Source organism: Aethina tumida, chromosome 7 (genome assembly GCF_024364675.1).
Source record: "Aethina tumida isolate Nest 87 chromosome 7, icAetTumi1.1, whole genome shotgun sequence".
Classification (NCBI taxonomy): Eukaryota; Metazoa; Arthropoda; class Insecta; order Coleoptera; family Nitidulidae; genus Aethina; species Aethina tumida.
The window spans coordinates 7,347,019-7,374,953 of NC_065441.1; the positions used below are offsets into that span (position 1 = coordinate 7,347,019).

The window sequence follows — 27,935 nt, forward strand, 5'->3', positions numbered from 1 at the left end:
TTTAAAACTGGTTATAAAAGAGTACAGTAAACATGTATATAATATAATGAAGGATATATTTATAGAACGACAATAAAAATAAAAAATATATAATTTTTTATTTTTATTATCTACCTAAATAAATATGCCAATAAGACTCCAATAATATAAAAAATAGTTTATTTAAAAATAATCCGTTAAAAAGTAAAAAACAACATCAATTAATGTGCTCACATAATAGTAGCTATACAAAATTTCTTTTAATAATTTAGTATCGAAATCTATACATATTTACAAATGTATGATAAAATATAAAAAAAAAATGTGAAAATAAAATAAATAAAAAATTTGGCACTACTTCTTCACTTCCGATACCTGAGCAGCCAAATCGGCGAAGTTTGCGGAAAAATCCAAGCTGCTTTCGGTAAGTAACGACCTCAGCTGAGCATCTACATCCTCCGACATCCTAGAATCTTCGGCAATCGAGGACTTTATCGGCGACTCCAAAGTACCCAGCAAACTGCTCAGCGAATAGTCGGCAACTTCGGCATTAATCCATTGATTGTCGCTTTCAGCGATCAGTCTGGATGGACTCGCCGCTACGAATGTGTGCTCATCGTTAAGAGGTACATTATCAAGTGTCGGTTCAGTTTCTGATTGAACTATCTGCCCGAAACTGGGCACGGTGTTCATTTCAGTATCGTAAACCTGCACTTCAGGCATGGAGGTGACATTATTGAATGATGTGCTTGCTTCGCCAGCGTCCGGTTTTTGTGATGCATCCTGTGAGATAATGTTCATGCGCACGATTTGGTGACCGCTTTCCAAATTGTTTGGAAGAAGGGGCAGTTTTCTTTCAACTACAACTTGCTTGGATCTTGGCGTTCTGCCTTTTCTATTGCAGTATCTTGGTTTCAGTTGGGTTATAAGATGCACCATTGGTGGATTAGGTTGATAATATGAAGCTGGGGAGATTGCATGGAATTTAGATGGTGCAAATCTTTGGGGTTGTGCAAATGATTCAGCCTCAGTCTCTTCTGGCACAATTCCATCATCAGCTTCATCAGTGCATTTACCAATGTCATTTAGCATTTTTCTGATTTTGGATTCCATTTGTCTGTTCAACTGGGGGTTAGTTTTCGCACCGCAAACATGTCCACAAGGACATTTAATTATGTTTTTTCTATAATGCATTTTGGCGACTGACAATAACTTGTTGAGAGACGCACTTACATCTCCGTTGTTTTTGTTTTCCTCGTTCTCTTCATTTTGCGTCTCTGTTTTAATTTCAGGCTCATCCCAACTGTATTCTAATACTACTTTAGAGTCATTTCCTACCATTAAATATATCTCACCAATGGTTAATGTCTCTGCAGTTTCCTCAGTCCAGCCTTTCCGTATAGATTCAATTTTCAGTTTTTTCTGAATCTCATCTACATCATCTTGTACAATCTTTTTGTTATCACATTCTTCTTTTATTTCAGGCTCATGCTGCTGTAGGGATAAAAGAGTATTAACTGCATCATTTACAACTTTATCAACTAAGTTATTGTCATTGCCATTAGAATTTTCAGTAATTTCCAGTTCAGTCTTTAGAGGTGATTTGTCACTAATACTATCATTTCTTACACGCGGTGGTTTCTTAGAGGCGGACTTATATATAGACTTATCTTCCGATTTTATACCTAATCGGTTCTCGTAAGATGCCATACAAATACTTTGCCTAGTATAATATTCACTTAAATTGATTGAAGGAACTTCAATTTGACAATTAGCTTGTGGTGTTAATCTAACAGATGGTGATAAAATTTTCTTGTTTTCCTCAATGGCTTCTTTTGGAGGTACACAATCATTTGTAACAACATTGGTTGAAATTACAGCTTTATCATACAATGTTGCATCTAAACTTCTCCATCTCTTATTAATGCATGATATCAAACTACTTAATCTTTTCTGTAAAGGTAGAGTTGCTTTTAACCTAGGATTTTGTGCTGCACCCTGAACTTTTAAAAAAGATGCCATATCCTTTGGAACTATCTCCACATTGACTTTAAAAGGAAGTATTAGTTCATCATGTTTTTCATCCAACTGATTCAGCCTTCTTAAGGCTTTACACATTGGAGTGTTGATTCTGACATTTTTCCCTTTGCACCTCAGTACAATTGAACCACTGTAAATCAACTCATTTAGTTTCTGAAGACTTTTAGAGCTGACTGAACCGAGCCTCCTTCTAATTTCTCCATAATTGATCAAAGCATACAATTCCTGAACCACTTTTTTGATACCCTCATTAAACTTTAAGTACTTAGAGATTTTTTGCCAAGTTCTATGATACAAATGTCTTACTTGGTCCTTAGTTTTGAGCAATCGCTCTGGAGTACCCTTTTTTTTAAATTTTGCTGTTATATAGGAGTGTATACTGTCAAAATTCTTACCATATTCATACAGAGCCTCAAAGAATATATTTTTATCTTCTGATGTCCACTGGGGCTTGCAGCATTTCTTGTTTATATCCTGTTTCACGTCCTCTTTCTTCTCCCTTTTCTCAGTTATCATAGGAGCACTGTCAAGTTTCATTTTCTTAAAAACCCTGGCACTGGACCGAATCTGCTGGTTCTTGAACTCCGATCCCTCTGTGTTGTTGATCGTCGTAACAGATCCAAGCAGCTGCTCCTCCTCATTGTTTACTTTCGGCTCGTTTTCCTGCTCCATTGTTGATGGTCCTTTGTTTACTGAGTATTTTAAATGTTTCTCGGTTAATATTCGTCTTCTTGGGTATTAAGTAGTACATTACGGAGTTTTTACATGTTTCTGAAGAGATATCTGGCCGCTGGTTTTGCACTTGAATGCGAAAGTTTATTTTGATGCATGTTTATATCAGGATTATTAACCCTTCATCATTTGATTTGCCACTATATCTTCTTCTTCTGCAGATGTCAAAATTCAAATTTAAAATTAAATTTAAAAATAAAATAAGTAATAAATAAATTTTTCTATCAGTTCAGAATATTAATTCAATAATTTAATTAATATATTTTTAAAAATTGTGTAAATAAAGTAAATATAAATTTAATTAAGAATGTTCAACGTAAATATTAAAATTGAATTCATCAATGATTTAAGTGAAGCAGTAAATAGAATACTAAAATGAAGCAAATTTGATTCAAAAGTTGATACAAACTTGATTAAACGTTTTAAGTACTGCCATATATAAATAAAAGGTTAAGTCTAACCTAAAAATCGTCATGTCAAGGATTTGATAAATATGTTAAAAACAAATGTTAATTTATTAAAATGTGTCAGTTACAACATTTTTAACAAAAATATTAGCAAAAAGTGGGATTTAATATTAACATTTGCATATTTTAATTTTATTTATTTTAGGTTATTTTGCAATGCTATAGTCAGAAAGTATTCTGAAACTAAAGTTAAGGCTGAAACCAAAGAAGATGTTGATTTTACGAAAATTCCTGTTGAAAGGATCAGGAATTTTAGTATTATAGCTCATATTGATCATGGAAAAAGTACATTGGCTGATAGATTATTAGAATCGACAGGTGCTATCAAAGTAAACTCAGGGCAGAATCAAGTATTGGACAAACTGCAAGTAGAACGGGAACGAGGAATTACTGTAAAGGCACAAACAGCTTCATTATTATATAAATATGATGGTGAAGAATATTTACTAAACCTGATAGATACTCCAGGTCACGTAGATTTTTCCAATGAGGTAACTTAATTATGTATTATAATATGCTCATAATATTATTATTTTCATGCCTGCTTTAATACTCTTTTTAATTAGGAGTATTATTTTTCATAATAATATTCCATGTTTCTAAATAAGAAGTTTATTTCACAATATTATCAAAGGTTTATAGACACATAAAATGTTTACAAGAAAGATACTGCAAAATAATTATCATTTCTAATTTTAAATGCAATTTCTCATTTAAGGTATCCAGGTCATTATCAGCTTGTCAAGGGGTTGTACTGTTGGTTGATGCAAACAGTGGGGTACAGGCCCAAACGGTAGCCAACTTCTATCTGGCATTCGGCAATGATTTAACAATTATACCAGTGTTAAATAAAATTGACTTAAAAAACGCCGACCCTGAAAGAGTTTGTAGTCAATTAGAGTCTTTATTTGATATTAATCCAGAAGAAGTCATTAAGGTAAATATTATTCTTAACATATAAATTAATATTAATATTAATTAATTTAGGTGTCAGCAAAGTTAGGAAAAAATATTGATGAAGTACTGAAAGCTGTGGTGGAACGTGTACCAACACCAGTTGTAGACAGGTCCGCTCCGTTTAGAGGGTTGCTCTTTGATAGTTCCTTTGATAGATATAGAGGCGTTTTATCTCTGATCTATGTTAAAGATGGAACTGTCAAAGTTGGAGACTTGATGTCGTCGTATCACACGAAAAAGTCCTACGAAATAAAAACGTTGTCATTACTGAGACCACATGAAGTTCCTGTTGAAAAGCTGTAAGTTAATAATGAAATAAAATATTATTGTTCAGCTTATTTGTTTTTTATAGAATTATTAAGTGTGAATTTTTAGTGTTGCAGGTCAGATAGGTTTAGTGGGTTGTAACATGAGGTCTAGTAAAGAAGCTTTAATCGGCGACACGTTCCACATAACTAATGAGGTAATCGAGCCTTTGCCCGGTTTCCAACCTGCCCGTCCTATGGTCTTCGCCGGTATATATCCCATGGATCAGTCCCAGCATGTCAACCTGCGAAGCGCTATAGAAAAATTAACATTAAACGACTCGGCCGTGTCTGTGGACGTTGACACAAGGTAAGAGCTAATCATAAAATAGTCCATCACTATTTTGAGTCAGTCCTGCTCTAGGTCTTGGTTGGCGATTGGGTTTTTTGGGGCTTTTGCATTTGGAAGTGTTCACCCAAAGGCTGGAACAGGAGTATGATGTTGACGCAATTATAACGGCACCTTCAGTAACTTACAAGGTGAAACTGAAGCCCACAAAGCAGAATATTAAACAAGGAAATCAGGAGATTTTTGTTAACAATCCCGCGTTGTTTCCGGAGCATATCACCATTGAAGAGACTTATGAACCTATTGTTATTGGTTAGATAATGATTCTATAAAATTATTATAACAATAAATTTTGTGTATTTTAGGAACAATAATAACACCAGATAGATATCTAGGCCCAGTAATTTCCCTTTGTATGGAACGTCGTGGTGTCCAGAAAAACGCCACCAATATTGATAATGAGAGAGTGATGCTGCAGTATGAATTACCGCTGTGCGAGATCGTTGTAGACTTTCATGACACCCTCAAGACCATATCCTCCGGTTACGCCAGTTTTGATTACGAAGATGCTGGTTATCAACAAAGCAATTTAGTCAAGGTATTAAAAATATACCTTCTACTTGGATAATCTTCATATTTAATATTTTAGTTGGCAATTTTACTAAACGGTAAACCTGTTGACGAACTGAGTACAATTGTCCATATAACAAAGGCGCAAACGATGGGAAGACAAATGGTGCTAAAATTAAAAGATATAATTCCAAGACAGATGGTTCATATAGCAGTTCAAGCTGCGGTTAATGGAAAAATCATGGCTAGGGAGAATATTAAGGCCTTTAGAAAGGATGTTACTGCTAAACTGGTATGAATTCAAATTCTAGACTAGATCATACATTGTTTAATAACACACAAATTGTTCTAAATTGTTTCTTTTGCAGTATGGAGGTGATGTAACAAGGAGGATGAAGTTGTTAGCTCAACAGGCTGCTGGCAAGAAAAAAATGAGAATGATTGCCAACATTCAGTTACCTAGAGATACCTTTATTGATGTTTTGAAAAAATAAACTTTTATATGTTAGCCATAATTGTTTTATTAAAATTTAATTAATAAAAACGAAATTAACTCTTAATGCCTACTTCATTTGCATTAAATAATTACTTACCTAAAAATACCTAAAGTAATTACGGCGGAATTTTTTTATAATTTTTTATTTAAAAATTACAAATATTTATAACTATTGCTTGAACTATATGTTCGAGTCGCCATCTCTCACATAATAGCAATAGAGAAGCAAATCCTAAAGGTTTCTGTATAGATAAAAACAACATAGTTATTATATATATATATATATATATATATATATATATATATATATAATCAGGGGTGCCCAAGCTCCTTGATAATCGGAGCCATTTTTCAAAATTTGAAATGTTTCGCGAGCTACAATTAAATACGTATTTAAAAGGTATACAAAAAAAGTATTAAAAATATTTGTTCACAGAAATTATATTTATTGAAAACATATAAAAAAAGTACAAAATATGTATATTTTAGAAATAAATTTATATCACATTTCTTGTGAGAAAATAAACACTATACATATAAACAATACACCATTTATTTAAATTACATTTTATTATTAAATTACCACCCTTATTCCTGCGGAAAAACTAGGGTAATATGGATAACCATAAAATCCGTACCCCCAAGGCCATCCCCATGCAGCTACCTACATACAATATCAAATACACTACAAATTAAATCAAAATAAATTAATTTATATACTTACAAATCCTGGTTCTGGTGTAGGTTTTGAAAGTACTATCGATACCATAACAGCAAGAAAGACCAATAATTTCTTAAATTAAATAAATGAGTATTTTAAACAAGATAAAGTTATTTTTTAACTTACAATTAATGATTCCATTGCTTTGAATAATAAATAATACACTGTTGTTTATGATGTTGCGATAATTTTATTTATATGAATCTTCAATGACATTAATAATAACTTAATTTTCTTGCCTCATGTTAATAAAAAAATATATAACGTCAATGGATATTCCTAATAATTATTTGTATAATTATTAATTATCATGTTTACATGTGCGTATTTATTTACTCTGAAATTTTTAAAATTTTTCAATAAAGTTTCATTTGAGGTTTGTTCATTGAAATAATAAAAAAACTATGTCAGTTGTCAATATGGAGGTAATAAATAGAAGATTTAAAGCCAGGCATAAAATATCTCGTTACTTGCTTAACATTTAACATTGTAATTAGAATTTAGTATCTAATGCTCGGTTGCACGCCAGTAAAATACTAGGCTTGCATAATCAACTTTTTATACGATCTCTAATAAATTATTTCCTTATTTTGAAATTATCGCGACTCCACCCAACAATCTATGAATTGCATTTGCGTGCCTTTTAAATCTATAATTAAATCTGACTGTAATAAGGATGGACGTAAACATGTTTTATTCTTCTCATTAATTAATTTAATATAATAAAGAACAATTATTAATAATCAGTTATAAAATAAGTTTATTATATATAGTAATATTTAATTGTACGTTACAAGAGGTAATTGTGGGTAAGTAAGTGTGGTATTAGTGTTCCCCTCTGTATGAGCCATCATCATATAGGGCTTCAGTGTTGTCATGGATGTACTGTCCTTCCAGTCCTTCGTGTGATATTCCTGCAACTACTCCTCCTAAAAATATTACGTTGTTAATGAAATGAATTGGTAAATAAACCACGTAATTAAAAAAATGCTTAATAATATGTTTTTATTAATTTATTGAGAAGTTTGTACACGAAGAAAATTTTTCCAATTATGTTTATTTAAAAAAATTGTGTAATTTATCAACATGTTGCCTTAAATGTAATTAATTGAATGTATATTTTTAAAAAGTATGAAAAATTATCAATTGACCAGTTTTTAATCAATACTTTGAACTTAAGCATAATCATTGGTACATTTCTTATTGTACAACCGACAACCACGCACAGTTGTACTTCGCCTTGATCATAGAACTTGACCTCTATCAATTTCACTCCACTTACCAGCAATACCAGCCGGTACGAGAGCGGCGGGCGCAGCAGCAACGGCAACGACGGGCGCCACGGCAGCGGCCCCCACGACGCCGCCCTGAGTTGCGGGCGCTACCACTCTACCGCCCGCTGCCACTGCGGAAATGTGACTGCCATCGGGGCCGTTCAGGGCAGTTTTACTACCGGGGCCTTGGATTATGATCTCAGGAGTGCCGGGACCCACAAGGCCGATGCCTATGCTGCAGTGGGCAAGGGGAACAACAACACTAACTACAAGGATTATCTAGAAACGAGTGGGATTTTTAGAATAAGTCTAGAAAGGCTTATTTTTTTAAAATTATTTAATTATTAATTTCAGCCAAACTTATATCAAAGTTTATAACTAATGTCAAAGAGGTTGTACATACATATATTCTAATTTTAAATATTTAAAAATTTCAGTATACATATTCATTCTATGATATTTAAATAAGAAACTGAACAGAAAAAGTAGTATGAAGAATGTCTGGAAACAAAAATATTTAAAATATTTTTATTAGATGCCAAAACACTGGCGCATCCACCAAAATTGACAACAAAAATTGGACCTGTTTTTAGAAAAAATTCCAGACAACATTCTCGAACGAGTTGTGACAATGACAAAATAATTATCTAAGAATGATCTATTCAATTAACCAACAATAACACAATCAAGGACAACATCCATTCTTTTAACAAAAATCGTAATAATTGCGACAAACCCCACGCCTATCAATCTTTGTCCAGCGACATATGTATGGATGAAACAATAAAATCCATGCTTTTAACTTACCAGACTCCTCATATTTCCGATAGAATAAATCACTGCGATGTTCAATACTTCAAATGACACTTGACATGCACTTACAATGGTTTTATAGCTTAATTAAACTGCGACCTCGTACCACTCACTATCATTGGCCCATGTTGGTACCGCCGCAAAAGCTCAACGATTCTCATTTCGTATTCAGGTCACTAAAAAATCAAATTCTCTGGAAGACTGTCACGCGAAATCACGGAATTCGTACAATGCACCAACGGTCAGGGTGGTTAAAAAAAATTGTAGACAGTGGGAAATCAACCTTGAAGCTTTTGCAGGAATGCATCGGGTGCAGTTTCAACGGTTGAACGGATCGCGAATGCAAATTGATGGATTTTACATAATAAGTGGTTGCCGTTCAAGTTGACGGAGGACGTAATCTATTTAGGGCACAATCAAATACAATGAATCGGTTTTTATATGCCACTAAATAAAAGGTGATTTATGGAGCTTTCTTAGTTTCAATGTTTATTACGTTCTATTTAATTTATATTACATTTTATTGTCAAATGTGGGCAGCCGTTTATAGGTATTTAATTTGGCAAATTCCTTACATAAGCTTAAATTGGGCAGTTAACAATTTTTTACCTAAGTGTCACTTACACTTAAATCTTCTATACTTTTTGGTTTTAACTACTGTATATTTTCTACCATTATATATTTAATAATTTACAGTATACACAGCTTTTGTATTCTACAATTTAGTAAGTACTTTTGAAAACTTCTTTTTCCTAAAGTTGTGTCAGTGATATAAATATTAATAAATATTACAATAAGTACGAAAATGTTTGACTCATTTTACTGTATTCTTTTTGTACTCACAATCTCATAAAAATAAAACACATATTAAGGAAAACTAAAACATTTTTTATTGGAAAAGAAGAAATGTACAGAAGATGGAATTTCGATAAAAGAAAAGGTGACAGAGAGACATCGTAACCGATCAATTACCAGATTCCATGACCCAAACCCAGACCGAGACCCAATCCATGACCGATGCCAACAACTCCGGGGGATACGGCAGCGCTGACGACTCCTCCAGCTATGGGAGCGGCTCCGAGGGCGCCAGCCTGGGCGGATGCGACGATGTGGCTACCGTCTGGACCAGCTACGGCGGCATGACTGGCGGGACCGACGAGACTGGCGCCGGGGTTGGCGGGTCCGACCAAAGTCGCACCGAGACCGAGAATGGACGCTTGGCTGTACGCCACAGCGCAAAGGACGAAGAGTACAATCTAGAAATTGGAATTTGATTAAATATTATTATATTATTGTCGTAATTTTATAAAGGAACATTTAAATAAACATTCATTACGTGAACTTCCAATTAGTTTCGTTCTTACCAAGGAGTTCATGATGGTCTGTGGTACAACACGGTTTCTACGTACTGTATTGTGATGAAATACCAACCCCAGATATTTATATTGAATCTCAAATGAAAAAATAACCTTCAACTAGTTATTACGCTCATTCAGTAGTTATTACATGGGTTGACAACTGGGCACGTCTTGCTGGGCGTCGCAAAAAGAAGTGGTAACATTTGAAAAAATCTGGTATAAAAGTGACTCTAATGAACAATGAACACATACATCTAATTATAGCATTTTGGTATTGGTATTCGGCATTTTTGAAAAAATACAATTTATTTATGTATATGTTATATGTCTCTTTTTTCATTTCAGATTGTTAAACTTTAAAAAACGTTTTTCCTAAGTGCTGAGCTTACCAAAATTATATAACCTTATAGAATTTGATAAATGACTAAAAAAATAATTTTGGAGATGTTTCAAATAAAATTCTCCATTCAAAATATACATATAAAGTTAAAACAAAATTTTCGACAGATATTTTTCATATTTGGGGTAAATTATATTGTTCGGGTTGATACTTATTTTTCAACGAAATAAAAATAAATAAAAGTATTTTCTTTTTACTTCTATAACTTACTAACAGTTAAAAATTATTCCAATTTTATTGATTTTGAATTGTTTTTTTATTTTTGTTTATTAAAAAAAATAATTAAGTAGAGTTAAACTTTAACTGTAAATTATGTTTTTAGTTAGTATTTTTAAAAACGTTTAAGAATCAGTTTCATGTAAAATGAATGAATGAATAAATTTTCTCTACCAATTTGAAGTTAAACGACAAAAAATTACATTACATTAAATTCATTAATTATTTAGAACTTCACAATATATATTAATCAAAATATGAACTTTATCAGTTATAAATATGTTGTGTATAATATTACATTTCTCTAGAGTACGCAATCAAATCACCTGCAAATAATTCCATACATGTCAAGTCATGACCATGATCTTAAAACACTATAAACTTACTACATTCATAATTAATATAATATAGTAAGAACATTTGAACATTCTTTGCATTATTTTTTAAATGATGCAAGTTCTGATATATTTTTCTAAAATTATCTAATAAGATTTCAGAATAATGCATCCATTTGCATAATTTTATTATACAAAGAAACGACAATGAAATTATAATGTAGTTTTTATCAAATCTATTTATCATCGATTATAAACAGAAATTATTACTATAGTAGCATACTAATATTCAATAATTAAATCTACCGTATAATTATTCCATTCCACTTCAATTTACTCTCCATCAAGGAACTCATTCATGTTTCTGAAAATCAACACCACTATTGTAATTAACTGATAAGGAACTGAAGTTACCCTCGTCAGCTCACCACATTTCTTACCACATATAGATTTGTTTTGTTTGGTTTGATAGATTCTTAACAACTGATGCAATATTGCATCAACGAGTTGATGAAACAGGACGAGTGCTTTAAGCTCTTAGGACAGAAGAGCCACATTTGACTGTCGCACATGAACAATAATAATAAAAAAAGATATCGATGAAGGTTGGCGAAAAGTATATAAAGCACGGGGTGTTGTTTACACAGGCATCAAACATCAGAGTGTCTAGTTTTTCAAGATGAACGCATTGGTAAGTTAAGATTTTTTATAAATTTTTGAGCAGTGTTTGTAGTAATTAGTTCACTTATAACTTTCTTTTATTCAGTTTTAAAATTCAAAAAATTCTAAATTGAAAATTTATTAAAAATAAACTTTGAGAAAAATTAAAAAATTGACGAAGGGCAACTTTAAAATTTTCCAAAATTATGAATTTTATTAAATTTTTAATTATTTTTTATTCTTAACTAATGCGATTAATTCAAAAAATTAAAAAAATGCATAAATTTGCAGTGTCTGTTCTAATAATCTTATAAACAATAAGTAAAATTGCACAATTTATGTACCTACTTGTGAAACAATTTACATTCTTACATATTTATTAGTATTTTTCTAAGACATATTCCATACTACTAATGACGAAATTAATTACGTGAAAGTTAATTAATGGCCATTTAATTTATCATTTTAGACTGTAGTAACCACCTTCGCAGTTCTCTGCTCCGCCAGCGCCTCCATCATTGGCGGACTGGGAGTAGGCTTGGTGGGTCCTGCGGAAGCCGGTGTCGCAATCCAAGGACCATCGGCCAAGGCAGCAGTACTGGGACCCGACGGTAGCGCTATTTCAGGAGCCGCCATTGGAGGCACTGTTCTGTCACCACCAAAATTGGGCGGAGCCATCACCGCCGCCGTCTCACCTGGAATAGTGGCAGCAGCAGCCCCACTAGCTGTGGCCGCTCCACTCGGCCTTGCCGCCCCATTAGGTGGTGCCATTCTTGCCGGACCTTCCGGAACTGTCGCCACAGCCGGTTTGGGTCTTGCTGCTCCACTGGGATTGGGACTGGGAGGTCTGGGGGTGAAGGTTTTGGGATAGGATGTGACCAGTTACCCAGTGCATCTCTAAGTCAACTGCCTTGTTCATCTGCCTTTCATTCGCTCTGTATTTATTTTATCATTTTTATTATTGAACTTGTATTAAAAGCTATAAAAAAATATATACCTTACAAGTTATTATTTTTTTTTAATTAGTTTGGATCATTCTGTTACTAGAAACTATGGCAATTCTTTATATTTTGATACTTCCTGATTTATAATCAGTAAATATGAATTTATTCATTTGGTATAAAATTTTAATCTAGCACAATAAATAACCAAGTAAGTTTGATCCAGACTTCCACCTATTCATGTTCACTTTCACGCCATAATTTACACACATGCAAGATGTCATTTATTTTTCCTGTTCCACCTTCTAACTGCAGCAACGTGCATGTCCCTTATATAGAAATGGGAAATAAATCTCATTCTACGCCCTGATATCAATTTTTCCTTTCTAACAATGCAAGACAACACCCTAGTCTATATATAATTGCGATTAAATGCAAGGTCGTCGTTAGTATTATTTTTCGCTGAAAAAATGGCGTTTAATTGCGCGTTGCATTTACATACTCCTTCATGGAATAAAATGGTCTGATTGAATTGTCGTAAACAATGTATGTTATAATTGCTTAGCATTATAAAAATTCATATGATTTAAACTAATACACATATGTGAAAAATTTATGAAAATATTTTTGTTATAGTTTACTAATGTTACTTTATTTATAATATACATTTATTAAAAAATAATATTCATAAATTAAATAAACAGTAATTTAACAAATTAAATGATACATCAATTGTAACATGCTTTTTAAACATTTTTAAAATGTATAATATGTATATCATAAAAATATATTAAATAATTAAATAGATGAATACTATCATGTGTGGCTGTAATTTTTATACATTTAAATTATGCAGAAATATACTATAATGCCTAGTAAAATAATAAATTATGAACAAAGATGAAAAATATTTTTGAATAAATTTTTAAAAATACTCTTCTCTCTCACCATCTGAAAAATGTTTCAGTACATTTATCATAAATGTCCACTGAAAAGTCTTTAAAAATTATTTTAAGAAGAGTATTTTGAAAGTCTTAAAAAGTTAAAGACATGATTTAACATTAAACTGCAAATTATTTCTTAAATTTAATATTTCTTCAACAGGTTCATTTCAACTTCAATTCTAAACTCAATCGAGATAAAACTCAGTCATAGTTAATATCTAAAAATTAACTTAGCTTTTTTTATTTTCTAATAATTTGTTGTTAACTAACTTCCAGAAATAAATATAAATTTTACTAATTTTTTATAATTATGATTTTAATAAATAATCAAATTGCCTAATTCAGAAAACTCTGAGTCTGTCAGTGACTAAAAATCCTTGTTCTGGTATAAATTGTGTGTATTTGTAGAAAATTTAGAGTGCATATCTATTATGTATTTAATTAAAATTTTCATTATAAACTATTTTTTAGAATATAGGTATATTAAAATGCGTTTATTAGTCTTGGATTGTAATATATTAATAAAAATAAACTCAATAAATGAATTATTTTATTTGTTATCCCACAATTACAATAATTAAATAAATAAATACAGACATTCACCACAACCCGAAACCTCCATGTTTAAATTGACTAGATCAATTAATTCCTCTTCTTCTTCAAGTGCCTACCAAACCTATTCCATCCACCGGCACCCCCTAAACCTTGCAGATGAGCCAAATTCTGCTGTCTGTGATCAGCCAGAGCAACATCTGACAATGGAATATTAGCCAATTGAATTTGAGAAGGATCTATGCCATATTTAGCTAATTCCGGTTGAAGTAGAGCATTTTCAGGACCAAGTGTGCGAAGATCGGGTGATGGACCTAATTGTGTCCCCACCTGTGCTAGTTGTCCATTTGGAATTCCTAATCCACCATCTGGTCTGATCGAATTATCAGCAATTGCTTCTGGAGATATGGTTGATGAAACAATTAGGTTACTGCGTCTCAATCCAACTTCGGGTGGAATAATATTATTCGCAGGAATTAAAGCCGGGTTAATGTTCAATTGCCTATCATTAGAAACGGCGTGCTGAAGACTTTGTTGTTGCCTAATCTGTTCCTGTAGTCTGGCACTTTCTGCGTTAATTTGTGCAGTCCTTTGACGACTTGCTTCTTCTTGAGCTTGAAGTTGGCTTCTAGCTCTAAGATTTTCTTCCTCAATTGCTTGAATTTGCAAGGCAGCTCTTTGCCCGGACTGTTCTTGTAACACTCTTAAATCATTTGGAGCAACCTGTTGATTGGATGGTGCAGCAGTTTGTCCATTAACATTAGCCAACTTGTCGTCGACTACTGGTTGTTGGTTTCTAAATTGAACTGGAGCTCGTGACGTCACCGAAGCTGCTGACAATTGCCGTTGTCTTTCATCAGCAATGGCCGCCGATACGTCTTGTTGCCTACTTCTCTCAGCCTCCGCCTGCCTCCTTTCCTCTAATGCTGCTGCTTCCGATCGTCTTTTTTCCTCGTCCGCCGCGACCTGTGCCCTTCTGTTTTGTTCTTTAGCCGCGACTTCAAGAATTTGTCTGCTTCGTTCAATTGCTTCCGCCTCAGCTCTTTGTCTGCTATCTTCTAATGCCGCTTCCTCAGCAAGTGCTTTGGTTCTTGCAGCTACTTCAGCTTCTACTCTTAATCTGTTTTCTTCAACGGCAGCAGCTTGTGCAGCAAGTTGTCTATTTCTTTCCAAAGTGTCCACCTCAACTCTTCGTTTGGCTTCTTCAATTTCTGCAGCCTGCGCTGCTATTTGCCGGTTTCTTTCCACGGCTTTGGCTTCAGCCTTTCTTCTCGTTTCTTCTAGTTGGACAGCTTCTTCACCGCTAACTTGTTGTTGGCCCCCCTGATTTGTTTCTTGTTGTGCTGTTTGTGGAGATGATTGTTGAGGGGGTGGAGGTGGTGGAAGTTGTTGAGGTGGTTGAAGTTGTTGGGGTGGTGCAAGTTGTTGTGGTGATGCAAGTTGTTGAGGTGGTACAAGTTGTTGATTTGGTGGCAGTTGCTGTGGTAATGGGAGCTGTTGTTGAGGTGGAAGTTCTTGTGGGCCTGGGAGTCCTCGAGATAATGCGAGTTGTTGTTGTTGAGACTGCGTAAGTTGTTGACGAATCAACTCGTTTGCTCTTGCATCAGCAATTTGCTGGCTCCTAGCTATTGCTTCAGCTTCGGCTTGTTGAATCGCAGCCTGAGATCTTGCAATGCTGTCATCGGCGACTTGTCTGCTTCTAGCAATGGCTTCAGCTTCCGCTTGTTGAATAGCTGTTTGTGTAGCCAGCTGTCTATTTCTCTCGTTGGCCAGAGCTTGAACGTCTAAACTTGGAGCCACTTCTCCAATATTAAGTGACAATGGCTGCAACAAATCTGGTCGCAGGGTGGAGGAAATAGTGTTTGGAGCCAAAGAGACAGAGTCAGAAACCAGGGGTGACAGTGTGCTTGATACAACGGTACCAGTTGATATACCCACTGAAGGTTCTGCCAATGCTACACCTCCAACATTTCCAACTAGTGGCTGAATGACACCAGCATCAATTAATGGAGCCCCTCTTATTTCTGTAGTGGCGACCACAGGAACTCCGGCAGCAACCAAAGGTATTGTTCTAACAGGTTCTATAAATAAAATTTGTTATTTTTACACAAAAATATATTTTGTTATTACCAGAAATAGTGGTTGAAGCTGGCCCCGATACTATAGAAGAAGAACCGCGAGTAGAAATAGACCCGGATGGTCCATGTAAATCAGAAGCTTGATCTGGCTCTATATCAGGGGCATCAACTAATTCAAGGTCTATGGGCTTCCCAACCGATATTGTTTCAGTTACAACAGGAAGAGCGTGTGCCTTAAAAATATAACAATTTATAATTGGACGAAAACAATAATATAAAGGTTCATACCACTGTTTCAATAGCAAGGGGTACGGATGCAATTGCCGGGGCAACTGCTACCGGTTCTGCTGCTACAATCGTGTCTATTCCTGTTCCGGTGTGAACGGCACCTCCCTCAGCTTCTGCAGTAATTACACTTCCATCAGGACCTAGAAAATTGATTATTTTAAAATTTGAACTTATCCAATTTAGTTAATTTTAACGAGTAATGTTTGTAAAAGTTACAAACTGAGGAAATGTGGAGTTTATCTGTAAAAGTTATTCAACTTTAGGTTTAAGGAAGTTTAATTACTATATTTTATCAAAATTAAGTATCAATTAGATTACCTTTAATTATGGTTTCCGAGTTAGGTCCTCGAAACAGTCCACCGATTCCTCCAGGATTAACTGGCAGTTCGTCATAGCTAGGAGACGCCTCTGAAACTACTACGTAGCCAAAGGCTAGTAGCAAGATCTGCAATAATTGTTTATTTATCAATAAAAAATTTATTGAAAAAAATAATGAAGGAACTATTAATTATGATTTAAAAATGAGTAATTTGAAAAGCTTGATACAGAACAAAGCTTTCTTTTGTAACTGAATTGATGTACCACATGGAAAGTTTTCTTTTGAAAATTTATAATTTTATTAATGTTTAAATAAATACTGCAAAAAAGTCTGTATGTAAAGATTTCTGAAAGTTTATATAGATAAACTAAATAATGAACTAGGATTAAATTAAAAATAGATTTATTTCCTTTCTATTTAATTTGCTTCTTACAAATATTTTATATATTATAAATTATATACATAAGTAAACTAAAACTATTTTAAAAACTAACTAAAATGTTTATTATACAATTGAATAATCTCTTATAATAGAAATAAAATAAATATTTATAATTATAAATAAGAATATAAAAAATATTTAATTTTTGGAAAAGACTAAAACATTATTAATTTATATTATAATATAATATAAATAAAATAAAATATTGAAAACCTATAAATTTTGAAAAATAGTGTCTAATTAGTAATTATTTATGTATATGATACAATTTTGCACAAATACAAATACTAAATATAAACAAAATATTTAAATATATATCTGTATAAATATTTTTTAAATAATAAAAAATAAACTGACTAAGTAAACTAAATATAAAATAAGAATAAGATTTATTTTAAGCACAGCATTAGTTTAATTAGTAAGGAAAACCTTTCCTGTAACCGGATACTTTAACATATAAATTGTTGTACGGCCACGTTTTCCCGTAAATGGCCTGCAACTAACAATTGCGTTCCAGTTCAAGAAAATTTATTTTATACGAAACCGTGTTTTTTTTATAATTTTTCCACACCCATCGTTACATAAACCAAGAGAAAAACGGTCCCCCACCACATTGAACAGTCACTTAACGAAAACAATAAAAAAATAATTACCATATACTTCATCTCGGATCCGTGAACTAAGATATATAACTTAACTATTACATATATCTTTATTCTTCTGTTTTATACGGGAGCATAACCTTGCAACATTTTTCTTCCACGTACCACGCCTATTTATCCACATAAATGTAAAATTATTCACTGTTACGAAATTACAAACGATACCGGAATTTTCTTTGTATAAATCGGCCGGTTGTCGGTTCCGAGGCAGGTTAAAGCGACACACTTGGCATTTGAAGGAGTACGTAGGAAACTGCTTCAGCCCCTGTAACTGTAAATGTATTTTGTTGTTGCTACCCACACGTGACACCCGATTCAAATGCCGCGATACTTTTCTCCATTTAAATTATGTTTACATATTTAATTGTCTGTGTAGAAATTGCGAATTGCGATAGTAACTAGTCGGTTTGCAACGTGATCCAAGACATGATGCAAGAAAATTATGCAGACGAATGTAGATGATGTTTTTGAAAGTTATTCATTATGTACATACCCAAATATTTAACAGCCTTTTACTTTTCATATAACTTTCTTTAAATGAAATCTTAAATGTATCAATATTTTTTAAAGCATTGGAAAGAAAAATATTGTTGATGAAGAAGTTTATAAGACTTGTGCACTCAAAGATCTCTTTTTAAATCTATTAATATCCATAAAATGAGTAAATCTATATAATAATAAACTGGCTTATAAACAAAAAAATCCCCTTAAATTTGTTTATTGTTGTTCATTTTAAAAAGCACATATTAATTAATATAAAAAAGTCGTCTTTAATATAAATAACACGCAGCTTTTTTGTTGATTCGTTTTCTGTAACAACCTACAATTATTTCATCATTATCTCTAGTAACTGTTACCAGTAACATGAAAACCTTAACCTTAAATTATGGGTATATTAATGGTCCACTGCAGAACCATGGTGTTTGTTACATTTAATGCTCGATTAGAACATTATGCGAAACTTGCCAAGTTATATGGTTGAATTGGTAATAAGCAGTAATGAAATAATTATGATGTTTAAAATGTGCTGTAAAATGTAAGTAAAGTAAAAGGACTCTTATTATTTCGACGTTTAAGTGTGGTAAATAAATATATTCACTTAACTATTAAGAAGATCTGACATTAACTATTAGTTAATCAATATCTAGGCACCTAAGAGAACTACAGTTATGGTAAATTTAGTGGATAAATATAGTGAACATTATTAAATATTAAATTTACACCTAATTTTATTAGACACGCTTTTTTATTGAGTCATCCTGCATATTTCTACAGTACTTGGCAATGTAACCATCACAATAAATAATAAAAAAAATATCTGAATTATGTATTTTTTTATCTCAATATTTAGATTCATATATACAATCCATAAATTTATTGCTTATTTTTTTACCTAAGCCTAGTCACATTACAAAGATTATTAATATGATATTTATAACATTTTTCGTAAAATCAGACGATATTTCTTCAACAAAATCACGTTGGTTTGAACACCCAATGGTAAATTATCACAAAAATTTTATATTGAGAAATATATCACTGGATTTACAACTTTATGAGGAGATTTCAAATTTTTGATCATAGTTACCTATGATCAATAATAGCTCAAAGAGCTAGGGGGTTGGCTAGAATATCCCCGACATATACCGGGTTAAACCAGCAATGAATTGTCATAAAAATTAATAAAAATGTACATTGAGGAATTTATCACCAAATGATTTATAAGTTTAGGTTTTATTCATATATCAGTCATGTTGACTATGACCAGTAAAGCAACTCATTGGGAATGGCTGACATGACACTGGGGAAACCAAAATAACTACGGGCTTTTTTATTTCAATATATAGAAAATGTATGAACTTTTTTTAAAAAAAACAAACGTACTCAATAAATGTTTATTAAACACCGTATTTCAACTACTAAACTATAATTTTTAAAACAGCATTATCCGTAAATTAAGGCGGTATTTATGCTTCAGTAAAATCAATTACGAGTTAAAACACTCAGTGATAGATCGTCACAAAAATTAATATAAAATTTTACATTGAGTAATATATCACTGGGCGGTTTACAAATTTCATAGTTTCATTACCAGCCATGATGGCCATGACCAATAATAGCTCCGTGAGCAACGGGGGCGGCTAGAATAGCACCATGGTGTACAGGGGCAGCCAGAATAGCTCCGTGATGGACGGGGGCAGCCAGGATAGCGCCGTGGCCAATAATACCGGAGGGAACGGCCAACACAGCGGCGATGAGGGCGAAGAAGGTTACAAGCTAAAAATAATATATATGAAAGTTGGTTTTTTCGTTTGGTTTGCCTTGTTTCTTACCAGTAATTTCATCATTATTTCAGTGGAGAATAGATCTTTTCAAAGTCTACGATATTGTTATCAACAACCCTTGCTTTTATACTTATTGTCAGCAATTGTTTGTATCATGACCTTCGCAATACGTAACTGTCACATAACAAATTTTTATTGTTGACTATATTTTTGCTCTATTAAGTATGTAAATTTTTAATAATTAAATAACATGAGTTGTAGAATATTAACGTTCCTTTAAAAAAAATTATATTAATGTTATGAAAACATGTTTAGGTTTTAAATATCTAAATATATTATAATATCTTAAATATGCAATTAATTAAAATTATGAAAATGTTAGGTGAAATATATTATAAAAATCATATAGAATATCATTGCTTACAACCCTCAGGATGCTTCTGGGACAGGGGGCAATCAAGAGTCAACACATATATAGGAAAGTTGACATAAAACTTAAACATTATTAAATGGAATCTGTATCCAGAATGCTTTAAGTTATTTGCAATGATGTGAACTATTGAGCAGAATTGTAAGGGGACTAACTAATGACTATAGAGCAGAGCTACAGTACTAGATTCATGTATTATACATTATAAAAATTATATTATTCAATAATACAGTCAATTATTTGACTCATATTATTTTATTCATATTTTAATAGCTATACACTAAATGATTTTTTTTTTCATTTTTATTATGAATTTATTTAAAATACCACAATCAAATTATATACACATTATGGGACAATTATGAATTTTTGATAATAAAACATATACTTAATTACTCAATAAATCTTTTATTGAACACCTTATTTGCTGTCAAATAAATAATTAAATCTAAATTTAGTTTCATAGTCATTTTAACGGGCAGTGGTTGTTGTCCAATTTTCTCAGTTCCAGTTCAACACAATCAGTGACATATTATCACAAAAATTCAATCAAAATTTTATATTAAGTCCTATGTCACTAAGAGGTTTTTTATTCTTTCCAGTGCTATATGATTTACCAATGATGGCCATGGCCGATAACTGCTCCGTGAAGACCGGCATGAGTGGGTCCCCAGAGACCAGCAGCATGGATAGTACCTGGAAAACAAATATATTTATTTGCGTCTTTGTAGAAGAACTAAAATTCTTACCGGATGGTCCAGCAATAGTGGCTGGCACAGTTCCAGGTCCAGCAACGGTAACACCATGACCGAGACCAACACCGAGGCCAAGTCCAAGACCAACACCAGCTACAGGTCCAGCGACAACAGCACCATGAGCGACTGGTCCGGCAACAACAGCACCATGAGCAACGGGTCCAGCTACGACGGCTCCATGAGCAACCGGTCCAGCGACCACAGCTCCAGGGACCGCCGGCCCCGCAACAACTGCTCCGTGAGCCACCGGTCCAGCTACCACAGCTCCGTGACCGACAGCTCCAGCTAGAACAGCACCATGTCCAAGACCGAGAATTCCTGATGGGACTGCAGCTGTCGCTGCCACGAGAGCCAACACCGTTACCAACTGAAATATTATTTTTTTGATGTAGATTATGGTTACTCAATGTTTAAAAAATTGGCTTTCTTTCTTACCAAAGCGTTCATGATGAGTGATGGATAATGTCTCTTCAACAGTATAAGTGATTCACAGGCTACCCCTGCTTTTATACTTGAGGAAAATCTGTAGCTTGACCTTCATAATATGTAGTTGTCACGAAAAACACCTGGAGACATATTTAGATTTTTATAGGTCGAGCTTAATAATTAATAATATATTTATATCCGGCAACGTAATGAAAGGTGCGTGCCAACGCATTCTGTTGCTTTTATAATTAACAATAGCCGCACACAATGACAAAAAAATTCATAAAAATTGTTTCAATAATATTAGTTTATAATGAGCCTTCGATCATTTGGTTTACTTAAAAAATGGAGATCCCAAAAAATGTTTGAATAAATCAGACTCAATGTACAATAATCAATATATAAAATGTTTTCATATAATTAATTCAGTTATTAATTTTCTGGAGGAACGTTTTACCATGATTTAACAATTTAAAATTGTTAGTTGTTGCAGTTAATTTATTTGAATATTTGAAAATAAATAATGCATATATTCTCTTTTTATTTATTTGTTGAACACTTTACATTTGCAGTCATAAATTAACATACGTATATACACTAAATGTACAAAGTCGTTGTCCTAAACAGAAGCAGTGATTTTTGTTAAGCACAGTCATGAGATTTCTTGAAATTTTTATAATCTGGTGGTTTACCATCCATGACCTCCATGTCCGCCAGCAGCACCGTGAAGTCCGGCGAGAGTTGGTCCCCACAAACCGGCAGCATGTACGGCACCTAAATTATTCCAATAGATATTCGACTCATTTGTGATAATGTACAATTATCTTACCAGCAGGTCCAGCAATGGTAACAGGGGCAGTTGGTGGTCCCCTCACAGCAGCACCGTGTCCACTTACTGCAATAGCTCCACCTCCATTGGTGATCAAACCAGCACCACCAAGACCGATGGCACCTCCAAGACCGATGGCGGGACCGGCCAAACCAGCTCCGATCAAACCAGCTCCGGCAATTGGTCCGGCAATGGCGGCACCAGCGTTCACGGGTCCTACAAGGGTGGCTCCATGGTTAACGGGTCCTACGAGAGCGGCTCCACCGTTGACTGGTCCTACGAGGGCGGCTCCACCGTTGACTGGACCGGCGAGGGTAGCTCCGTGATTTACAGGTCCGGCAAGCACCGCTCCCGGATTGACGGGTCCTACGATGGTCGCCCCGGGATTCACGGGACCGGCCAGAAGGGCGCCAGGTGCAATACCTCCGGCTAAAACGGCTCCATGACCAAGTCCAAGACCGATACCTGATGGAACGGCAGAGACTGCGGCCACAAGGGCGAACAAAGTGACGAGCTATCGGATATAAATGCAAGTTTATTTTTAATCGACATAAAATGGGGTTGGCGTGTTAAGGCCTTACCAAAGTGTTCATTTTGCTAGTTGCTACTACTACGTACTACAATTTTACTTCAGTTCAATTTATATATATCTCACATATCGGTAGATGACCTTCAAACTTCATAATTGTCGTTAAAATTTATTATTTTATTGAGAAAGTAAAGAAATTTACATATCAAAATTTCAATAAATAGCATTATAATAGATATTTACATATAAAATAATATATTTAAACAAGATACTTTTAACGATACATAAATTATTGGATAACTGGAGTTGTATGATTTATGTGTGAACAAAATAGAAGCTTTTATCAAGAGAATAATACACTAATTAATAATAAAAAAATTGATTTAATTACAAGAAATGTTTTCTTACCAAAGTGTTCATGTTTGTAACAGTTTAATGTGCTGCAAAAATAATTTTTACCCTGCTTTATATAGTCCAGATAGTTCATGACACGACCTTTCACAATTGCCGTTAAAATTTATTCCCATAGGCGGAATATAATCTTAATAATAGGACATTTAAATAAGTCAATTAATATTCGTATGTCTTAAGTAATGTTGCTGATAGAAACTATAAGTAACTTTGTTCAGATAATTTAAGTTTACATTTAGTTTTGTTCAATTTATATAAAAAATAAAGTAAAATAAAAAATATATAAATATACAAAATATTTAAAATATGTATAATATATAAAATATATAAAATATATAAAATATATAAGATATATAAAATATATAAAATAGATAAAATATATAAAATATGTAAAATATATAAAATATATAAAATATGAAAAATATATAAAATATGTAAAATATATAAAATATATAAAATATATAAAATACATAAAATATGTAAAATATATAAAATATGTAAAATATATAAAATACATAATATATAAAAAATATATATAAATATAAAAATATTTAAAATATGTTTATACATATTTATAAAACATATAAAATATATAAAATATATAAAATAAATAAAATATATAAAATATATAAAATATATAAAATATGTAAAATATATAAAGTATATAAAATATGTAAACTATATAAAATAGATAAAATACATAAAATACATAAAATAAATATATAAATTATATAAAATATAAAAAATATATAAAATATGTAAAATATATAAAATAAATATATAAAATATATAAAATACATAAAATAAATATATAAATTATATAAGTAATAAATAGATATGTAAAAAATTATAATTATAATTTTAATTGAATTAAATACGTAAATAATGTCAACCTAAACCTAAATAAGCAATAAGTATTAAAGAAATGATAAATGAAATGTTTATCACTAAGAAAAAAAAGAAAAGAGAATGCAAAATAATTACTTATAATAGTAATTGATCATTGAGGAGAGAACAAAAAGTAAAATAACTAATTAAAAGAGGAGAAATGCAATTAGTAATAATGAAGAGATGAACTGATAGAATTTAAAAAAAAAAATAATCTTTTTCTTTTGATTTTGAGATATAAATGTTAAAACTGAATTTTACATATTAAATGATTATTTTAATTATTAAAAAAATATTTTTTGTTTAAGAAAAATATCTGAAACATTATAGTATATTTTATATATTACATTAATAATTTAATAAAACAGAAAATAATTTTACTAATTTTTCAGAAATTAATTAAATAATTTATCAAAAATTCGTATCTTTAATGCATCATTTATGTAGGATCTTATTTGCATCTTTATGAATGATGTAACGTACTATGCGGAAACAACTATTGAATAATGCAGTTTTCTTGGGTCATCGCCCAAGTTCCAGTTGTTAATGCATTTGATTAGTTCGTCTCACTCAACGAGTTCTATTAATACAACTGAAAATAAGGAAATTATTTTTCATGTTCCAATATTATGTAATTTAAGTATTTACTAATAAAGGATATATTGGTATATATATAATATTTCTTTAATACCTTTTATTAATACTTACTGAGAAAAGAAATACAATATACTTCTTATATTTTTTTATGCATTTGTTAAGCTTTTGCATTGCAAATTTGACATGGTCTCTTAATAATCTTAATAAAATAAGAATAAATTTGAACGGCAATTATGAAACACGAAGGTCAAGTGACAATTGATACTACTAAACTATATAATGCGGGGTAAAATTATTTTTATTGTGCATTAACCAGCAGTAATCATGAACGCTTTGGTAAGGCAGAACTACATTGAATAGAAATCCACTAACAAAATAGTGAATTCATTAATATAACCCAAGTAGTCTAAGACGAAAAATACCTTTCAGATCGTCACTCTGTTCGCAATTGTCGCCGCAGCTTCTGCCGCCCCATCCGGCATCGGTCTCGGTCACGGAGCCCTTTTGGCCGGACCGGTAAACCACGGAGCCGTTTTGGCCGGACCTATCAATCCCGGAGCTGTCCTCGCCGGACCCGTCAATCACGGGGCCACCCTCGTAGGTCCCGTGCACCAAGGAGCCGCCCTCGCCGGACCAGTTCACCAAGGAGCCACACTCGTCGGTCCCGTTCACCAAGGAGCTGCGCTTGTCGGGCCAGTACATCATGGCGCCGCTCTCGCCGGCCCGGTACATCATGGTGCCGCTTTGGTCGCACCAGTTCATCATGGGGCTGCCTTGGTAGGACCCGTGCATCATGGAGCAGTTCTCGGCGGTAAGATATTTGTATTTGAAATGTTGGCTTTATAATATATTTATTATATTTTTAGGTGCCATCCATGGTGGAGTTTGGGGCCATGGTGTTCATGGTTGGTAAATGATTTAATTAATCATTTCAAAAGTTCCGTAAGTTTTTTGGTAACAAGTTAGTTAATATAAAATATTCCACATATATTGTGTGAAATTTTTGTTTCTACTTTTTACAATACAACTTACCTTAAGGAAAACCTACTATACTTTCTGCCTCTGTCTTAGGATTATGATTTGTATATTTTGTATATTTATAAAAATTAATGACTGCAACCCTAAAGTGTTCAATAAATGATTTATTAAATTTAATTGTTTTATTTTTACATATTTTATATATATATATATATATATATATATATATATATATATATATATATATATATATATATATATATATATATTGTTAAATATATTAATATTAATAAAATGTCTTAAAATATTTTCTCATTCTCTTGTACAGATTTCAATGTTTATTTTAGTTTTAATTTTATAATTATTTATAAGAATTTATATTATAATAATATAATAATTATTATTAATATATATATATATATATATATATATATATATATATATATATACTCACGACCTTTCACAATAGTCATTAACCGTATGTGACATGTATACGTAGACCTGTAATATTAATTATTTACAAATTATAATTAATATTAATACATATATTACTAATTGAAAGATTCAACGTTTTAAAAATATAAGAATATTTTTAGTAAATCACTGTTAATCATAAAGTTGATGGATTTTTATGAGCTTGCAATATGTTGAAAAACAGAATATTAAAATAATGTGAATAGATATACAGTAGTGGCCATTATCACAGAAACTTTTTAAAATGAATGAGTGAATGTTTTATTTAATATGAGCTGTTAAAATAATACTAATTTTTTATTGTCGTTTTATAGAGTAACAGAAACTACCATATTCTATAAAATTTTACATATATTTTTCTTAATTGAGCTGAGCATGGTTACAGCAATTTTAATTTTGTAGGTGATTTTTAACGATTAAATTTGTGATATTTAATTTAACATTTGTATACAAAGTACAAATTTTTAATAAATATTATAGTGGTTATGGAAAATGAATAAATTATTAGAAGAAAATTATAAATTGGCAAAAGAATTCTTTGTTTCTTCTCATTACGAGGCGACATTTTGTATCTACTTCTTCAAGAAATTATCATTCTTAATTACATGATAACCACCTATATATAAATGAAAATATACTACTACTTTATAGCTTTGTCATATAATTTATACGCTCACACATATATTAGTATTACATGAGCAATAAAGGGATCATTAAAAGTTATTCATTATTCAACATTAGTTTTTCGTTTTAATACATATCATAAATAATAATCAAATTGTTCTATATAGGTTTTTTATTTTTAATATACAACACATATCAAGACATAACGAACGTCTTCGTGTACTACTTTAGAATGCATTGACCCATTGAATCAACATTATTCAATATCAATTACTGCATTATCCATTACATCATTCATACAAATGTTAATTTCTTCCTACAACCAATTGTAAATAGTTTATAAATTCTTCAAATATTTACTGAGTTAAGGAAAAGCTCAAATTTGAGTTTAATTAATAAAAAGTGATATTAGAACTAAAAATTAAATTATTTTTTGAAGTTGGTGTTGTAATTCAAGGAAGCAAACAGAATTCAATAGAAAATATTAAAATGTAATAAAGAGATTTGAAAATCAGAAAAGATAATTCTTTTGTAAACTAGAACATGGTTTAAGACAGGCATATGTTGAAAACACATTTAATCACCACAGGCAATTAATGTGGTAAATTTTTCACCTAGATGATTAAATTATTTTTAATCAGGTAATATTGCCTGGTTTCTATTAGAAGTATACCTATGCACTATATATTGAACCAAATTATATTTAATATTTGAGTATTGACCCAAGCTTTCTACCAAGACAACAGACACCACGATGGACAAGAATCTTTTATATAACATTATAAAATTTTTGGAAACCAAATATTCTGATAATCACCTCCACTACTTCGACCCGCATTCCGTTGTAGGACTCAATTTGTTGTTAATAATT

The 27,935-nt window shown here is 32.0% G+C and overlaps 9 protein-coding genes and 1 long non-coding RNA gene across 10 annotated transcripts; 3 read left to right on the forward strand and 7 right to left on the reverse strand.

Annotated features, from left to right (window-relative positions):
- Positions 1 to 145: 145 nt before the first annotated feature.
- On the reverse strand, positions 146 to 2,876 carry LOC109601228 (protein cramped). The gene has a single exon (XM_020017452.2). The coding sequence runs from the start codon at positions 2,689 to 2,691 to the stop codon at positions 334 to 336; it is 2,358 nt and encodes a 785-aa protein (XP_019873011.2). The 5' UTR covers positions 2,692 to 2,876; the 3' UTR covers positions 146 to 333.
- Positions 2,877 to 3,200: 324 nt separating this feature from the next.
- On the forward strand, positions 3,201 to 5,847 carry LOC109601229 (translation factor GUF1 homolog, mitochondrial). Its single transcript, XM_020017453.2, has 9 exons — positions 3,201 to 3,315; positions 3,364 to 3,709; positions 3,937 to 4,155; positions 4,206 to 4,474; positions 4,551 to 4,790; positions 4,834 to 5,081; positions 5,135 to 5,367; positions 5,419 to 5,631; positions 5,708 to 5,847. Exons 1-9 carry the CDS (start codon positions 3,245 to 3,247, stop codon positions 5,831 to 5,833), a joined length of 1,965 nt encoding a protein of 654 aa, XP_019873012.1. The 5' UTR covers positions 3,201 to 3,244; the 3' UTR covers positions 5,834 to 5,847.
- A 523-nt stretch (positions 5,848 to 6,370) lies between these two features.
- On the reverse strand, positions 6,371 to 7,036 carry LOC109601237 (uncharacterized). The gene is made up of 3 exons (XR_002191657.2): positions 6,683 to 7,036; positions 6,560 to 6,628; positions 6,371 to 6,499 (listed from the first exon to the last, which is right to left on the reverse strand). It is a non-coding gene; the product is annotated as an uncharacterized LOC109601237 (long non-coding RNA).
- A 263-nt stretch (positions 7,037 to 7,299) lies between these two features.
- Positions 7,300 to 8,834, reverse strand: LOC109601210 (uncharacterized). Its single transcript, XM_049969713.1, has 3 exons — positions 8,638 to 8,834; positions 7,839 to 8,109; positions 7,300 to 7,485 (listed from the first exon to the last, which is right to left on the reverse strand). The coding sequence occupies exons 1-3, from the start codon at positions 8,647 to 8,649 to the stop codon at positions 7,382 to 7,384; spliced, it is 387 nt and encodes a 128-aa protein (XP_049825670.1). The 5' UTR covers positions 8,650 to 8,834; the 3' UTR covers positions 7,300 to 7,381.
- Positions 8,835 to 9,510: 676 nt separating this feature from the next.
- On the reverse strand, positions 9,511 to 10,085 carry LOC109601234 (magnetite biomineralization protein Mms6-like). The gene is made up of 2 exons (XM_020017457.2): positions 10,008 to 10,085; positions 9,511 to 9,899 (listed from the first exon to the last, which is right to left on the reverse strand). Exons 1-2 carry the CDS (start codon positions 10,017 to 10,019, stop codon positions 9,612 to 9,614), a joined length of 300 nt encoding a protein of 99 aa, XP_019873016.1. The 5' UTR covers positions 10,020 to 10,085; the 3' UTR covers positions 9,511 to 9,611.
- Positions 10,086 to 11,557: 1,472 nt separating this feature from the next.
- On the forward strand, positions 11,558 to 12,620 carry LOC109601233 (uncharacterized). Its single transcript, XM_020017456.2, has 2 exons — positions 11,558 to 11,643; positions 12,082 to 12,620. Exons 1-2 carry the CDS (start codon positions 11,632 to 11,634, stop codon positions 12,481 to 12,483), a joined length of 414 nt encoding a protein of 137 aa, XP_019873015.1. The 5' UTR covers positions 11,558 to 11,631; the 3' UTR covers positions 12,484 to 12,620.
- Positions 12,621 to 14,029: 1,409 nt separating this feature from the next.
- LOC109601246 (mediator of RNA polymerase II transcription subunit 15-like) lies at positions 14,030 to 18,070 on the reverse strand. Its single transcript, XM_020017469.2, has 5 exons — positions 17,830 to 18,070; positions 16,734 to 16,860; positions 16,416 to 16,555; positions 16,180 to 16,360; positions 14,030 to 16,130 (listed from the first exon to the last, which is right to left on the reverse strand). Exons 1-5 carry the CDS (start codon positions 17,839 to 17,841, stop codon positions 14,140 to 14,142), a joined length of 2,451 nt encoding a protein of 816 aa, XP_019873028.2. The 5' UTR covers positions 17,842 to 18,070; the 3' UTR covers positions 14,030 to 14,139.
- A 2,871-nt stretch (positions 18,071 to 20,941) lies between these two features.
- On the reverse strand, positions 20,942 to 21,793 carry LOC109601212 (cuticle protein 65-like). Its single transcript, XM_020017433.2, has 3 exons — positions 21,744 to 21,793; positions 21,303 to 21,675; positions 20,942 to 21,249 (listed from the first exon to the last, which is right to left on the reverse strand). The coding sequence occupies exons 1-3, from the start codon at positions 21,753 to 21,755 to the stop codon at positions 21,167 to 21,169; spliced, it is 468 nt and encodes a 155-aa protein (XP_019872992.1). The 5' UTR covers positions 21,756 to 21,793; the 3' UTR covers positions 20,942 to 21,166.
- Positions 21,794 to 22,258: 465 nt separating this feature from the next.
- On the reverse strand, positions 22,259 to 23,257 carry LOC109601248 (uncharacterized). Its single transcript, XM_020017471.2, has 3 exons — positions 23,145 to 23,257; positions 22,564 to 23,077; positions 22,259 to 22,508 (listed from the first exon to the last, which is right to left on the reverse strand). The coding sequence occupies exons 1-3, from the start codon at positions 23,154 to 23,156 to the stop codon at positions 22,423 to 22,425; spliced, it is 612 nt and encodes a 203-aa protein (XP_019873030.1). The 5' UTR covers positions 23,157 to 23,257; the 3' UTR covers positions 22,259 to 22,422.
- Positions 23,258 to 25,312: 2,055 nt separating this feature from the next.
- LOC109601247 (RNA-binding protein 12-like) lies at positions 25,313 to 26,138 on the forward strand. Its single transcript, XM_049969922.1, has 3 exons — positions 25,313 to 25,324; positions 25,394 to 25,799; positions 25,855 to 26,138. The coding sequence occupies exons 1-3, from the start codon at positions 25,313 to 25,315 to the stop codon at positions 25,899 to 25,901; spliced, it is 465 nt and encodes a 154-aa protein (XP_049825879.1). The 3' UTR covers positions 25,902 to 26,138.
- The last annotated feature ends 1,797 nt before the right edge of the window (positions 26,139 to 27,935 follow it).

Bases quoted from the DNA above. Each gene is read 5' to 3' on its own strand.
- LOC109601210 (XM_049969713.1), bottom strand. The intron at 7,486-7,838 runs GTAAGTGGAGTG...TAATATTTTTAG, and splicing joins CGTACCGGCTGGTATTGCTG to GAGGAGTAGTTGCAGGAATA.
- LOC109601247 (XM_049969922.1), top strand. The intron at 25,800-25,854 runs GTAAGATATTTG...TTATATTTTTAG, and splicing joins TCATGGAGCAGTTCTCGGCG to GTGCCATCCATGGTGGAGTT.
- LOC109601229 (XM_020017453.2), top strand. From the start codon at position 3,245: ATGTTAAAAACAAATGTTAATTTATTAAAATGTGTCAGTTACAACATT. The intron at 5,368-5,418 runs GTATTAAAAATA...TTAATATTTTAG, and splicing joins AACAAAGCAATTTAGTCAAG to TTGGCAATTTTACTAAACGG. The intron at 5,632-5,707 runs GTATGAATTCAA...TTTCTTTTGCAG, and splicing joins AGGATGTTACTGCTAAACTG to TATGGAGGTGATGTAACAAG.
- LOC109601228 (XM_020017452.2), bottom strand. From the start codon at position 2,691: ATGGAGCAGGAAAACGAGCCGAAAGTAAACAATGAGGAGGAGCAGCTG.
- LOC109601246 (XM_020017469.2), bottom strand. The intron at 16,556-16,733 runs GTAATCTAATTG...TCAATTTTCTAG, and splicing joins CTCGGAAACCATAATTAAAG to GTCCTGATGGAAGTGTAATT. The intron at 16,361-16,415 runs GTATGAACCTTT...TATATTTTTAAG, and splicing joins CCCTTGCTATTGAAACAGTG to GCACACGCTCTTCCTGTTGT.
- LOC109601248 (XM_020017471.2), bottom strand. The intron at 22,509-22,563 runs GTAAGATAATTG...GGAATAATTTAG, and splicing joins TACCATTGCTGGACCTGCTG to GTGCCGTACATGCTGCCGGT.
- LOC109601212 (XM_020017433.2), bottom strand. The intron at 21,250-21,302 runs GTAAGAATTTTA...TTTGTTTTCCAG, and splicing joins CACTATTGCTGGACCATCCG to GTACTATCCATGCTGCTGGT.